At 51.8% G+C, this 14,656-nt stretch overlaps 7 protein-coding genes across 7 annotated transcripts; 4 read left to right on the forward strand and 3 right to left on the reverse strand.

Annotated features, from left to right (window-relative positions):
• Nucleotides 1–889: 889 nt before the first annotated feature.
• Nucleotides 890–1,141, reverse strand: N7458_010223 (uncharacterized protein; the record flags this gene model as incomplete). The annotated part of the gene is made up of 1 exon (XM_056913605.1): nucleotides 890–1,141. The coding sequence occupies one exon, from the start codon at nucleotides 1,139–1,141 to the stop codon at nucleotides 890–892; it is 252 nt and encodes an 83-aa protein (XP_056762454.1).
• A 2,221-nt stretch (nucleotides 1,142–3,362) lies between these two features.
• N7458_010224 (protein MEMO1) lies at nucleotides 3,363–4,598 on the reverse strand (the record flags this gene model as incomplete). Its single annotated transcript, XM_056913606.1, has 3 exons — nucleotides 3,363–4,242; nucleotides 4,306–4,374; nucleotides 4,444–4,598. The coding sequence occupies 3 exons, from the start codon at nucleotides 4,596–4,598 to the stop codon at nucleotides 3,363–3,365; spliced, it is 1,104 nt and encodes a 367-aa protein (XP_056762455.1).
• Nucleotides 4,599–5,174: 576 nt separating this feature from the next.
• N7458_010225 (uncharacterized protein) lies at nucleotides 5,175–5,471 on the forward strand (the record flags this gene model as incomplete). Its single annotated transcript, XM_056913607.1, has 1 exon — nucleotides 5,175–5,471. The coding sequence occupies one exon, from the start codon at nucleotides 5,175–5,177 to the stop codon at nucleotides 5,469–5,471; it is 297 nt and encodes a 98-aa protein (XP_056762456.1).
• Nucleotides 5,472–5,487: 16 nt separating this feature from the next.
• Nucleotides 5,488–6,187, forward strand: N7458_010226 (uncharacterized protein; the record flags this gene model as incomplete). The annotated part of the gene is made up of 2 exons (XM_056913608.1): nucleotides 5,488–5,644; nucleotides 5,760–6,187. The coding sequence occupies 2 exons, from the start codon at nucleotides 5,488–5,490 to the stop codon at nucleotides 6,185–6,187; spliced, it is 585 nt and encodes a 194-aa protein (XP_056762457.1).
• Nucleotides 6,188–7,385: 1,198 nt separating this feature from the next.
• Nucleotides 7,386–7,808, forward strand: N7458_010227 (LSM domain-containing protein; the record flags this gene model as incomplete). The annotated part of the gene is made up of 2 exons (XM_056913609.1): nucleotides 7,386–7,496; nucleotides 7,608–7,808. 2 exons carry the CDS (start codon nucleotides 7,386–7,388, stop codon nucleotides 7,806–7,808), a joined length of 312 nt encoding a protein of 103 aa, XP_056762458.1.
• A 2,281-nt stretch (nucleotides 7,809–10,089) lies between these two features.
• Nucleotides 10,090–11,883, forward strand: phzA (putative serine/threonine protein phosphatase; the record flags this gene model as incomplete). Its single annotated transcript, XM_056913610.1, has 3 exons — nucleotides 10,090–11,448; nucleotides 11,557–11,709; nucleotides 11,854–11,883. 3 exons carry the CDS (start codon nucleotides 10,090–10,092, stop codon nucleotides 11,881–11,883), a joined length of 1,542 nt encoding a protein of 513 aa, XP_056762459.1.
• Nucleotides 11,884–12,795: 912 nt separating this feature from the next.
• Nucleotides 12,796–14,467, reverse strand: N7458_010229 (uncharacterized protein; the record flags this gene model as incomplete). Its single annotated transcript, XM_056913611.1, has 3 exons — nucleotides 12,796–13,414; nucleotides 13,444–13,588; nucleotides 13,762–14,467. 3 exons carry the CDS (start codon nucleotides 14,465–14,467, stop codon nucleotides 12,796–12,798), a joined length of 1,470 nt encoding a protein of 489 aa, XP_056762460.1.
• Nucleotides 14,468–14,656: the final 189 nt, after the last annotated feature.

Genomic DNA, 14,656 nt, shown 5'->3' on the forward strand with positions numbered 1-14,656 from the left:
CGGGCTTATAATCATCTTTATTGGAAAGCCGAGATTGATTTGGTATGGAGTATGGAGTCTATGGACCGAGGGGGGGCGCAGGCTCATTATTGACCGATCCGGTTTTGGGTCGTGTGCTCGATGCGATTGGGCGTTCCTTGGCATCTCGACTCCATAGTTTACGGGGATTGCCCGCTGGAACTGCTTAACTGATGGGCGTCCGGCCAGCTAATCAGGCAAGATTTTGTCTCGGGCCATTGACAAAGAGGTAGGGGGCCCCTCAGAACTCGAACGTCTTGTCCTTTCCCAAGAGACAGACTAAAAAAGGAGATTATGGGGCTTGGTTGGGACGCAATTACGTATACGGCGTGGCCCCGGAGAAGGGAGGCGCTTACTTCCGCGTACATAAGGCTCGGATGTATGCCCACCCGTATTCGTATTGAGTCTTGATAGACGGAGAACGGAGCAATGCCAGTCGCTGGCCTCGTTTACTTATCCGACCCGGTAAGGCTGTGTCGATCCGTCGTTGACTGGAGACGCTGCCCATCTTGCTCTACGGCCGTAAGGAGAGAAAGTCTCTACTCATACCGGATGAACAAACCAGGTTCTAAGGATAGAGCGAGTGAATGATGAGTGCCATGACAATAGCACCATGGAACCCCTCCGTACTGCGACAGTATTCTTGACCTGGATCTGATTTTGATTTGATTCGAAATCCCTGCAACCTTTGCAGCGCCCCACATCGTCGCCCTGCCTGCTCCAATTATTTATTGGTTTCCAGTACGGAGTACAGACAGCTTCCCTTCTCGGCGCAGCGACCTCCCCATTTCGACTGGTTCAGAAAGAAGCCACAAAATCACCGCGACGGTAAATATTTAGGGCCTCCGACTGCCTCACACAATGGTCACATCTAATACACAGTCCGTACGGTGTGGGCTCTGGACATCCAACTGCATAGCCACAGGAGCCAGCCATGGCGCTGCCATTCTTCGCCATTATTTGACCGTACCACGTCAGCTCTGACAATCTGATCTGATCCTGCAGCAAAGAACCGAAACACTGGCGGAATCGGGTCCATGACGGGTGAGGCGTCCAACTTGGCGTTGCGACCGGGTGCGCCCTTGTGCTCAGTTTCCCGTTTCCCATTTCCGAGAGCGGACATCCACCTGAGCACCAGGACTCATCCAGTCAAGGCTATTCTCCGCTTACATGATTCCCGCTCAAAAAATTTCTTGATTGAGAAAACGACTGCGACGAATGAGCACAGCGCAAATGATGCATAAGATCTTGCGAGTCCGTTATCCCAAATAATGCACCGAATCGTCTCCTGAGCTCCACTGCCTGCTCCACAAGCGCCTATGGAAGAGTCGGTCGTCGGTGCTTGGCACCGGCCGGACTCCGAACCACGCGAGTATGAATTCCCCGTTCGGCGAAGGAACGGTATTGTAACTGGGGAATAAATGAAGGACCGAGGCACGATAGAAGGGTGGTTTATTCATCATGATTGCAAACTTTGTTGAAAATCTCGCCGCCACTTTGGTTTCAACTCCGTAGGCTCCGGTGACAGTCAATTTCTCTGCTATTAGGCCGAGGGAAGGATATTCAACGAGTTCAGTTGACAACTCAGGGGAGTGACACTCAGGTTTTGTACCCACTTTCAGCCACCATAGGCTCAAGGGGGTTAGAAATTCTATAGAAAGGCCTGTTGAAAGGCCTGTAGTATGACTATCAATAAAAATACCCCGACTGGTATGGAGGAGCGATAAATAAAGCGTACAGCGCAAAATTGCGTAGAGACCTTCATAATTCGTGCTTGATGATTCCTACAGCGACTATAGCAAAAGTAAAGCTCTCTTATCTTAACTCATCCCTAAGCCCCTTCCGATAGCAACCACATTTCTGAGTATACGTTCACGATTTGCCAGTCCACTGGTAGTATACCATGTTCGATTTGAGACAAGACACATCAAGTCAAGTCGTAACATCTGCCAATTCACCGGAGAGCTAGACTTCCTGAGAATATCCAACTCGAAGAATAGATTTTCCCGTAGCCGCCTTCGCCAAAACCAATCAGGCAACGTCCATTGAAATGCGGAAAGCATATTGCGCAGATTCTCAATATCATCCAAGGTGTAGTCAACTGGGCAGACCCATTCAGATACGAGGACGGCGATTTCTATCGGAAGTTTGCTGAGACAAGGGTACATAGAGTGGCATGTTTCTGCGCGGGCAATCGCTTCTTGCAGTGCTGGTATGACTACTGGATTCTGGTAAATATCACAGCCGAATTCAACCTCTGATAAAGCCTCTTTCGGCTTGACCCAGCCAACGTTGCAATCGTATAAGCCGTCCAGTTTTTCCTTTCGCCAGTGGTTTCGGGAAGACTGGATAAATTTCCTTAGCTTGATTTCTGTCGGCATCGCGCCCAGAGCTCGGCCAAAAAGTACCCAGCAGTGAGCATGAATAATAAACCCCAGTGGCTTCCCTTTAAACCGGGATGGCTGTCTTCCCATTTTCGCCGCGTAGACCTCGGTGAAGACTTGTTTATCGTATCGGGCATATTTTCTCCCTCCGATTCTCGCGACAGCTGGGTCTTTCGGGAGGTGGTGTGGATTGGTACTTGCTTCTTGTAGCATATTAATACCCGTGAGACGATACTTGGTATCTGACTCTTTAATTACTATACTAGTTATTTATATTTAGCTCGAAATTATTGTCCGGGACTTACTAGCTCGACAGAAACATGACCATAGTCGAGGAAATTCGCCAAAGCATGCCTCTTCTACCTGGGTGGATGGCACCATCACATGTTTTAGACTGGATCTCCAGTAACCTCTCCATTGATCTTTGAGCAACCGATTGCGCTCCGGAGGCTCATGATAAGTCGGACTTCCTGCAATTCCAGAATCGCCCGTTCTTGGGATTTCCATCTGGCATAGGAGGCATGTTGGCGGTGGGTTGACGCCTGTAGTACTAGGGGTTCGGTCCTTGCCGCGCACTATGTACCTTTTCACCATTTTCAAGGGAAGAATATACTGACAGTATACAATAACATTGGAGATGAGGCATCTTCTAAAAATTAATTTTTCGTCGCGGAGAGAGATACTTAAGGATTATCGTGAGCTGATGTAATAATGAATGCTTGACTCGAAAGAGTTTATTAGGAGTTATCTTGTTTGACTTTACCTGGCACGTCAGCAAATTGTTTAAATACTGAGATATTGTATTTTCTACTGCCAAGCTAGGTCAAAGCTGCCATATTAGTCAAAGATGACGCTGTTCAAACTATCCTACGTGTGCATATGATTCTTTCAGATAGCAAGAGAGTGAATAGATCATTGTTCATTGTATCATAAAAAAAGAGTGAAAGGACACTCGCCCGCCTAGAGAACTGCCACGGCAGAGACATAGCTAACAGAACTGTCCATCACATCCACGGCATCCGAGCTGCGCTCATACCGAAGGAAATGGAAGAGGCCGTTCTTGCGCTCGGGGTGGCTCGCCGTCACAACCTCGAGCGCCGCCATGATCACTCCAATCGGATGTCGACCGCAGACCGTATTCCCGGTACGCTCAATAGTGTCGAGGAACGTGCGAGCCGATCCAGTCGTGATAGCCGTCATGGTCGCAATATCAAATGCAGAAATACTCTCGTGAATAGCAGGCGCCGTCCCCGAGACCCAATCGCGCCTCTGCAAATCATGGCCCACGCAGACTGAATCGATGCTCTCTAGGATGTCGTCGGGATCCTGTCCTGGCTGGGGTAGCTCGTCACTTGATAATGGGAGTACTGGTCCTGGATTAGGCGCCTGTGGCACGTAGTATGTGTAGCGGAAGCGGAGACCCCAGTGGCAAAAGTCCGAGCTGATCACAAAGGCATTCGATGGATCTGCTAGGTACGGAGCTAACAAGGCACCGAATGCCTGCTCCGTCGCGGCAGATGTACTTCCAACCATGATGGGAACGAGCGGTGGGTACTGTGCTGTTGGAGCGTTTGGAAACTGTAGCTGCAGTAGGCGATGGATGTATGGAAGGTGCATTTCGATGCTATGCTCATCCTCGTCGACAGACTGGCTCATGGTGGTAAACCGCATCTTGGATCCATTGGGTTTGGTTGCTTGTGCGGTCAGGAGCTCGCTGATAAGCTCCGTGTCTAGTGGCAGGGGGTCGTTAGAGAGCGGGGTCTCGTATGAGGTGACTTCGGGGAGAGCCAGCGTTGACAATGAGTAATGGTGCGATGGTCCCAAGACAAAAATGCGCTTTCTATATTTCAAGCTCTGTGTGAGACACATCATGCTCTAGTACAAGCGCTGTGGGTAAACTCACGCCTTGGACAGATCGAGGGCCTTGTATGCAAAGGCTGCACAGGGTCCTGAGTAGGAATATCCCGCATGTCTATTTCATTTATCAGCTTCGGCTCTTTCTGACAAACATTTTGTGGTATTGGTCAGTCAATATACGTACGGGGCAATGATCACTCGGGCTCCAGGCACTGGCAGCGATCCAACCGTATCCAAGGACTCCGGCACTTGAGCCAACCAGTCATCCAGCTGGTGAGTCAGGGTTCGGGCAATATCAGAGTACCAGGCCCCGGCGTGAGAGGCGTGTCTGGTAGGCATGATGGTGGGTGTATCTGTTTTGAGTGGGGATGGTCTGGGTGAGGTTCAAAGGTTGAAGGTTGAAGGTTGGGGGAAGGTCCGGCCGAGGAGAAGCGGGGGAGGAAACCGTCATCAAGTGGAGCACAATGCGGGATGCCGAACGCTCTGGACTACGGTATCCCGATCATGTGGAGAGATCATAGGGTGATAGAGCTGTAGGTCGAGCTTTGATATGGATTTGAGACCTTCGAGACGGTCACTAGTGCGACGACCAACCGCAGAAAATGGTTTACTTTAGTCGTCCAATCATCAACATATAATGACGTCGTCACGAGGCCGAGACTATACAAGGACCATCCTCAGCTAACCACCATTCTCATTGTCGGGCGAGATAATCTTTAGTTTCTCACTTTATGAGCTTCAATATGATGGCTCTTTAGTAGAAAAGTTAATATCCAATTTTCTTACAGTGGTCAATAATGTTGACGGTGATCTGATCTCGAGCATTCCGGCAGATGGTCCCTGCTCGATCCGACCATGCAGTTCTCGAGCAGCCAACCATAAGTATTTCTTGTTAAAGCAAGAAAGAATATAGCCATGGATATGCCCAAGCTTCATATTCTGCTAGCGACAGCCCCTCGTATCACAGCCTCCGCAATAATCCCCAAGGCCCAGCGTGTTGTGTGCAATGCTGCCCATTCCGGACTAGCGTGTCCTGGTCAACGCGAAACCGCCAACCAAGGACGCGCCCAGCCAATCAGCATGCGCGCTCCAGCTCAAGCCTTTTCCTTCTCGTCCAGATGCAACTCTGCAACTTCCACTGCCGACCAGGGCTTCAAAAGCTGCAATCGTCCCCTCAGGGTTGCCATCCCGACTACCCAGAACCTCTCCTAATCATATTGCCGCTGAAATGCCTCTCAAGCGCAAAGCTTCCTTCTCCGCCCTCCCGCCTAGCCTGGCGATGCCCACGCCCAGCGGATGGGGCATGTCCGATAGCTCCAAGGACCTTCCCAGCCGGACCCGAAAGCGCTTCCGGAACGGCCGCCCAGACGACGACGTGGTATTCGGTACGTGACTCCCATCTATCCAAAGACATGTCTGGTATCGACCTTGGCACACCATACCCCCATCATGTCCTGCCTTGCTCTGTATAGACAGTGGAACAGCTGCTGACGAGAGCAGAGAAAACCCTCCGTTGGATCTTCTCCGCCCAAAATCAACAGCAGCAACAGCCCATCACTCCAATGGACACGACAGACGATGCCATGATGGATGCAGAGCCTAGCATTCCCTCCCCCGAAACCGTCGACCCGCGCCAGCAGACCCTACTGCGATTCTTCCAGCCCCGCGCGGAAGCATTGTCGCCCTTCAGACCCTCCCGCGAAGCGCTTGCTGCTCGTGCCAATGAGACGGCCATGGACCAGGAAGAGATTATGCGCCGCCAGGCGTTTGCGCAGATGAATGTGGCTGGAAGCACGAGCGGAAGCGAGTCCACGAGCTCGAGCTTTTTCCGGACTGAGGCGGATGTGGACATGGAGATGGATGGCGAGGAGAGTAGCGATGGCTCCAATCCCGTCGCCAAGTGGGCATTTTGGAACGGAGGTGCTTGATGCTTCTGGAGGGGGAAGAGGGAAGTTCCGGAGCTGAATTGGCTCTGCTTTGAATTGAGCGCTGGTCGCTGCACGGGAGATGGCCATTGCTTCTTCCCATGATATTATTCGCATTTATTTGGATTTTTGGGAAGATGTTTGGGCTTGTACCTGTTTCGTCCGTTGTTTACACCGGGTCTCCGGGAGAACCAGGCGTTGTACGGAATTGGCGTTTGCGTGTCTTTCTTGGATGGATCGCTGGAAGGGAGTATTAGGGATAGCGATGCAAGGTGTAATGTTTCAATGAACATACTTCATTAAATAACCTCTGGTGTATCATTGCCGTGGTAAAGATGTAGAAGTTGAGCGCTCGCAGTGGACGTTCGAGGATGGCATCTAAAATATCTTGGAAAAGAGCAGGAAGTATAGCCTGAGCTTTAATATCACCAAGCTTCCGTACGGCTAAAACATAATATAACAGAAGAGAGTGTGAATGTAGGAGAAGACAACGAGAAGAAAGCTTGAGTCGAGTTATAAGCTCTGTTGACCTGGTACCTAATGAGCCTTAGGCACCCGCGATTGATGTTTGGTAGCCCAGCCACATTTCAAGACGGAATCGTACATCGCTTCTTGGGCCTGTTTATACTAAAGGACGAGGGAATTGGGCTCTTCATCTTGAGAAGGCAGCTGAAGAGTTTACTATTGCCAGGTCTATTGATACGCTAGTTCCTTTAACTCGTGCCTCAGTCATGTATATGACAGAAGGAAAGAAAACCACCGTCTCAATTAGTTAAAAAAGCGATAGCTGGAGAGCCCCTTCCAGAGCTTTCCATGCCTCTTTCCTTGCTCAAAGACAAAAGGAGTCTGTTTCGTATACATCGTTTCAGGTGAAGCTAGAGAACAGGCGATACTGGAGGTGGGCCCGCCGATTGATGGCCTCAGGCACCAATGAGCTGCTGCCCGAGGTGTTTGCTACTGGACCAAGTAAGATGGCGACCTTCCCCTCCAAAACACCAGCGAGCGATTGGTAATGAGACCACGACTGCGCGACTTTGGCTGATCACAAAACTTAAAGCCACCTCTACCTTCCCTCAGGCCTGAAATCTGCCACCCCAGTCACTCGCGAGGCCTGCGTTTAGTCGACTCCCATCCTCGATCTTGCTTGCGCTGACCCCCTCAGACCATCACAGCGATTGGGGCGTCAACACCTCCAACGACAATGGAGAGTGAAAAGGCAGTCGAGTATCTGAGTGACCTGCTGGGTCGCACTTTGCGTATCCATGCTACCGATGGTCGCATGTTTGTTGGCCTCTTCAAGTGCACCGATGCGGTAAGCAATCTTGGTGTGATACTGATTGAAGAGCAAGAGTACATAGGTCGACTATGCTCAGCAATACATGGTCTCTCGGACAGTGCTAATGCGGACACTATTACATTATAGGAGCGAAACATCATTCTTGCCAATTCTTTCGAGTATCGTGTCCCGACTGCCTCCGCCATCCAAGAAGCCGCTGCAAAGGAGACCGAGTCGTGGGACAAGACCGACACCAAAGCCGCCACTGTCAAAGTCAACATGAGCAGCCGACTGATTGGACTCATCGTGATCCCCGGTCGCCATATTACGAAGATTGAGCTGGAGTAGAGGGTTGAACTTGGCCAGCGCCCATGATCACGAGACGATCAGCTTGCCGCCCTTCCAATGAGGTGCAGTGCAGGACCCGGGAAATCCAGGACTACGAGAACTCTGGCGGAGCCAAGCCTGTGGGATATAGGCCAATCCGTTCACCCGGTATCTGCCCTATGCAATTACGGCTACAAAATTCAGTATAGCACCTGTTTCTGTGATTTGCCTCTCCGTTGGCATGAGAGTTGAAGGTGGGGCTGCCAAGGACCAGTGCTTCTGGCAGATGTGATGCTTGCTGCTGCTCAATCAACGTGGCCCGGGGCACACAGCAGCTTTCTCACATGGTCATGGACGCTTGGCCAGCAGGTCCGTTGTGCCGAACCATCCATTTAGGGACTTCTTTTGGAGGGCCTGCGAGAGGAGAGGATGAGGGGGTGGAGGGTGAAATGGCGGTGTCTCCGCCATGGGCGATGCCTTGGCACTCGTGCAGTGGCTGTTGTGCAGGACCAAGACTGTCTGCGGCTCCTAAGCCCCTCAATCTTTGCCTGATCAAGCCACCCCTCAAACGGAGCTGAAATTGCCTTTGTTCCCCGACAGCCGTTGTGCTTGGTTAGTGGGTCATGGCACCGAGACCTTGAACCCTCCTTCAAGTATAGACACCACGTGAGAGCTTCAAAGCCCCTCAACTTTGTTTTGTTTTTCGTGTAATCTTTGGATGATGGAACAATATGGTGGCTGGCCCGGCAAAGGAATACTGCAGCCCGTTTCCCCGCTAGTTGTGATAGGATCATCGGAGGGGTAAGCGGAGGTCTAAGCTCCATAATCACTGATCTGCTACTGGCTAGGAGGGGTCGGGTAAGTCAGTCGGGGCAGACTCTATCTGCACTGTCGTTCGCACTGTCCTTTTCCATTGGACTGAATTGAAATCGAGGGAATGTATGCGCAAGATCATATCGCGATTTCGCTTATCAAGAGAAACAGCCAGGGCCTAGACAGACTCCATCGTGGATAGACTCGCGCTTTTCTGTCTACCATGATGCCACAATGCAGCTGGATTTTTTCGTTATGACTTATTTTTGAGATATCAGTTGCCACTATCTCCTAGATTACACCAGTAGCCAGCCTTGTTGATTGGAATCGTAGCAAGTCATGAACGCATCAAAGACCGACTATAAATACACCGTGGCCCAGACTCCTCGGGCCGGGGATGATCCGGCGGCTGTGCTTAAGTAAGGTCTGTGGCCAGAACCGGAGCATGTCAGCTCGTGACCCAGTCAAACAGACGCAACGCCAAAAGTACCAGCTAACTACGGAGTACTTGGGAGTCTGGTCCAGTCAGCCCTTTCCGGTACTGCGAGGTACCCTTCTCATAGCACAGCGGTGGCGGAGTACCTGCACCCTACATGTAGCCTCTACGACACTACCCTTCCCCTCTTTCCTCTCTCTCTTCTTTTTGGAAAATCAATCCAATACTCAAATCTTCAATCGTCTATCCCCCATCATCGTGAGTTTCGTTCGTGTCTTTCCCCCCTCTTCCGACTCTCTCCACTTCAAGTGGGATGCACCACCCTGGCCCACGATCCCCATACATAATGACGCATTCCTTTCTACCCGCTCATCCTCCACCACCCACACCTTTTCAACTTCCCTCAACCCTCCCTTGCTTTTTCTCTCCAATCCTCCACATACCCCGTTGAAAGCTTCAGCTCCAGTGGAGTTCAGTTCTGTCGATTCAACTTCCCTCGGCGCCTGACTGGATCATTCCCGTTGGGCAGAGAGACTAATCCCGCGTGCAGAAGCTTCCTGTCCGTGCAGCCTCGGAGCTACGCCTCCCATCTCTTCCTTCGTCCCGACCCGGCTTTGCCCAGCTTACTCTGGATCTCCCTTCAAATCTTCTGTAATCTCTCGCCTTGACTGAAACCCGCTGTGCTATCTGCTCTGCTTGACAGAGTCCGGTCGCTTCATCGCCCCGCCTACCCTTGCGCCCGTCTTATCCTCCCTTCGCACGTTTTTTTCGCCTACCTGGCCGTTCTTGGCTAGTCCTTACACTTCAAAACGCCGCATCCTGTGGTGAACAGCTGCAGCAAGCCCTCGCATTCACATTGCCCACGCGGTGTCGGGTATCTGCAAGCTTAAAATATTGGTGGTTGGAACATTGCACCCTCTCCGGCGCAAGGAAGCCAAGACATTCCACCCCCAGGGGGACCTTTCTCGGCATCGCGCTTGGAACCTCTGTTGTTCGTGCGATCACTTCGCGCCCCCTCGTTCCTAGCTTGGCAGCTATCCTAGCCTTGCAGTGATGGGTCAATCGCATTCCAAGGGCAACGCCAACTCGGGCGACCCGTTGCAGTCGTACCCGTCCTTTTCGAAATCTGACACCAAAGAATCCCTCCGCTCGTTCCGCGGCTCGATTCGCTCCAAAATCCCCGGTGCCCGTAGCAGTGACAGCCCTCGTGGCTCGACAACTGCCCTTTCCCAGACCGAGAGTCAAGGTGACAAATCCGACGCGGGGTCGGTCAGATCCGCCAGCAGTCGTCCTGGCTCTGTCGCTGGTCTCTCATCCCCAGGCTCTGAGAATGTCTCACGCACAGGCTCGCCGGAGCCTCCACCATCGCCCTCGTTGTCAGCCAGTTTGAAGCGCGGCCATAAGGATGTGAATGCGATGCAGCAGAGCGGCGAGGTGGACCATGTGTCTGATGGCCCTCCATCCCGCGGACCCCCCGCTGGAACTGCGTTGAAGGCGGGTGAATCGATTTTGATTAAGCGTGAAAATCAACTCAACCCTATTCTGGATTTCATTCTCAACGCACCGCTCGAAACCTCCGGGTCTCCCGGAATGGGCATGGGCGCTTTGAAGTCTATTGACTTGGATGATATGATCTCGAGACTGTTGGATGCCGGTTATTCCGCCAAGGTCACCAAGACCGTTTGCCTCAAGAATGCCGAGATTACTGCCATCTGTTCAGCCGCTCGGGAGCTCTTCCTCTCCCAGCCAGCCCTCTTGGAGCTGTCTGCTCCGGTCAAGATCGTTGGCGACGTCCACGGTCAGTATACCGATCTGATTCGCCTCTTTGAGATGTGCGGCTTCCCACCCGCGTCGAACTATCTCTTCCTGGGTGATTACGTCGACCGAGGCAAGCAGAGTCTGGAGACGATCCTCCTGCTGATGTGTTATAAGCTCAAATATCCGGAGAACTTCTTCTTGCTCCGTGGCAACCATGAGTGTGCTAACGTCACGCGGGTATATGGTTTCTATGACGAGTGTAAGCGACGCTGCAACATCAAGATCTGGAAAGGCTTCATCGACACTTTTAATTGCCTTCCTATTGCCTCTATCGTGGCCGGCAAGATTTTCTGTGTGCACGGTGGATTGTCGCCCAGTCTGTCGCATATGGACGATATTAGGGGTATCGCCCGCCCCACGGATGTTCCGGATTATGGTCTATTGAATGACCTCTTGTGGAGTGATCCGGCGGATATGGAGGAGGATTGGGAGCCGAATGAGCGTGGTGTTAGTTATTGCTTTGGCAAGAAGGTGATTATGAACTTTTTGCAACGACATGACTTTGATTTGGTGTGTCGTGCCCACATGGTGGTCGAGGATGGGTATGAGTTCTACCAGGACCGCATTCTGGTAACCGTCTTTTCAGCACCCAACGTAAGTAAAGTTTGCTCTTCGTTATTGTCGTTGATTGGAGGAATCTTGGGATCATTTGAGGTTTTCTGGATCCTTCAGAAACATTGCTGACACTTACGTCCCTGGCAGTATTGTGGCGAGTTCGACAACTGGGGTGCTATCATGTCAGTCTCTGGCGAGCTTCTCTGCAGTTTCGAACTTTTGAAGCCTCTGGATTCGACCGCCCTGAAGAACCACATCAAGAAGGGCCGGAGCAAGAGAAACAGCATGTTGAGCAGTCCTGTAAGACGCCCAAACCCCCTTTGCTTTTTCTCGCTTTTCCATTCCAAGCGAGTCCCATGGCGCGGTGCCACAGTGCCGAGGATCCCACTTTCATTTGCAGTGGTGCTTCGTTCAATAACTAACGCATTACGTTCCATATTTTAGCCGGCCCTGCCTTCGGCTCAGAGTTTCTAGTTTGGATGATCGACAACCCACGAACCCCGCTCTCGGGATCCGGTATATGCTGTCCTCGCCCTTGGCGCAGACCCATATGCATAACCCGTCAGAAATTGAAACCTGATCTTCACCTCCACCTCACCAGCCGTATGGTTGCGGCTTCATTTCTGAAGGCTGGATGAAGACTGAAATAACTTCCACTGGGATCTGCCTTCAATACGCTCCAACGAGGGTCTCTTCAGACTTTATGTCTTTCCTGACCGACACAGTTAATCGTGTCAATCAATGCCCGTGGTGCCAAATCTCCCACCCTCTAGTCTGTGACGACTCACGCCGAAATACTCCAGACTCCATGCAAATGTGCAGGCAGATCTCACTTACGACCAGACATGCAGAGGAAAATAGGCGTGGGGTTGCCATATTTGGGGCAGTCCCTTGGCTACACACCGGCCTGTAGGCTCGTGCCTTTAGCCATGTATGGTGATCAGATACAGACACGCCTGCGGCCCCGATGCCACTAGGCGGCATTCTTCTCCCGCTTCTGGCCGATTTCTTCTGCTCTTGTGTATCTACTCTCTTCTCTCTATCTTTTAGAAATTGGTGTTTGGAAAGGTCGTTAACCCTTATCCAAACTAAGTTATTATTTGGTGGCGGTAGTCTCGCATTGATATCTTTACTGCTTTCTTCAATATTCTAGTGTTATGAAACACCCTGTTCTACTGTATTCGTTCTATTCTTCATGTGAAGATAAATCTTTGTATTCTGGTTGATAGGCTGAAGCTGTAGATTGAAGTGCATCGAGTCCTCCTAGCATGCCGCAAAGCACTGTAATTCTTCTTTGAACATACCCAATCTAACTAATCATCCATCCAGCGGCTATCTATACACTTTCCCAACGCCCGCCCGACTAATAACCAACTCAGCCAACCATCACCGCTGCATCAACAATCCCCGATTCTCCTCCCAAAACACCTTACACCCAGTATGCCCCCAATGCTCTGTCCACCACTCCCCAAAACTATCCTGCACATTTTCCTCATCAACCCTAACAACCCTCTCATCCCTCCTCAACGCACAAAGCGCACAAGCATGCCCCGCCTTAATCCCCCCCTGCTCCGACTTGACAGTCACAACCCTTAACGCTGCCGGGTCCGGCACCGCAGGAATCGGTTTCTGGCCCGCCGCCTGAACGACGGAATTAAACAGCGACGCCCGCTCGCGCCAGAGCGCTAGCACGTCGACGGCATCTTGCTCTTCTTTCACGTCTTCGTGCTTGTTGACGGCGCTGAGTTTCATGCCGCCGGGTTTTCCGGCGCGGGCGGGGCCGATGCGCATGCTTTGCGCGAGGAGCGTGTCGCGTTTCCAGCGGTGGGTGCGGCCGGCGATTATGCGGGCTGCTGTGTGGAGGGTGTTGTGGATTTTTGTGGCTGTGAGGGCTTTTGGGGTGTGGGTTGGGTTTGGGCGGTTTGGGCTGCTTTTTGGAGGGTTGTTAGTTGGGTTAGGAGGTATTCGAGGAGGATGGATGGGGGTGGGATGTTGGTTGGTCGGACTGTTGGGGGTGAGGTTGGTGTGTTGGACGTAAAGCTTTGTGAGGATGGTGTTGTTTTTGTTGTTGTGGATGGTGATCGTGATGGTCGTGATGGGGTTGGCTTGGGGTTCGATGGTGCTAGGCTATCGTTGAAGTCGGCCCAGTCCTCGAAGGCGTCATCTTCCCAGGCTGGTTCTTGAGAGTTGGGATTGGTGGATTGCTTGGTAATTGAAGCCTTTGGCTTGATAGAAGGGGTAGCCTTGGTTGATATACTGCCGTTTTTTGGGGTGGCAGTCTTTATAGATGTCTGCTTCTGGGGGAAGTCTTTGGGGGCGGTGATTTGGTGGATGATTCGTCTGCGAAGTCACCCCAATCTCCAAAGGAGTCATCCTCGAGTAATGGATTTTCTTGCGTCTTTCTTTGGATTGGGAATTGAGGTGTTTTTGGTGGCAGTGGCTTGGCGGATTGAGCTTCGGTGAACTCGCCCCAGTCCCCAAACGAGTCGTCATCCCAGCCTGCTTGAGGTGGAAGATTGCCAATTGGATGTTGCGATTGTTGACTGGGTACCGGTGTAGTTTCAGCCATTGAAAGCCCACCGAGCATGTCGACAGTGCCAGCGAGACCTGGATTGTAGGAAGATTGGGCCGCTGGTGCTGGTGCTGGTGCCGTGGCTGGCGCATTTGGTGTTATAAACGCCGATTGCTGTGGCTGGCTCTGCTGAGTGGCCTCCGGGCCTTCAAATTCACCCCATTCGTCGTCATCGGCCTCGCTAGTTGGCTTGTCTTCTGTAGCATCGAACAATACATCACTGTCATGCGGTCGAGGGAGATCAAATGATGGATAGACAGCAGGTTGTGCGACTGTGGGCGCATAGTGACTCTGTGGTGTATATATATGAGGGCCTTGATGTCGTTCTTGCGAGGTCTTTGAGGCATCGCCGAAGAAAATGTCATCTGATTGGCCAAACCCGTCGATCAGGGAGTTTGTTGGTGGCCGTGCTGGCTGAGGCGGGTGTTCAGAGCTCTGCGCGGGACCAGAACCCTGGCCGAACTCTGCCAGCAAATCCGCAGACATTGGGAGGTCAAGGTCGTGAACCGCTGTAGAAGGGCATCAGGTCGTGACGATAGTGTTATCGTCGCACAAAATTATGCACCCTGTTCCTCGTGTATCACTGAGATCTTGGGGGTTGGGGATGTTGTAATGCTCCGAGCGAGTGACAACAGGGCGATAAGAGCTCGTGCCGCGGGATTACATTATCGCCGC

Source organism: Penicillium daleae, assembly GCF_028827525.1.
Source record: "Penicillium daleae strain IBT 16125 chromosome Unknown utg000008l_segment0_segment0, whole genome shotgun sequence".
In the NCBI taxonomy this organism is placed as follows: Eukaryota; Fungi; Ascomycota; class Eurotiomycetes; order Eurotiales; family Aspergillaceae; genus Penicillium; species Penicillium daleae.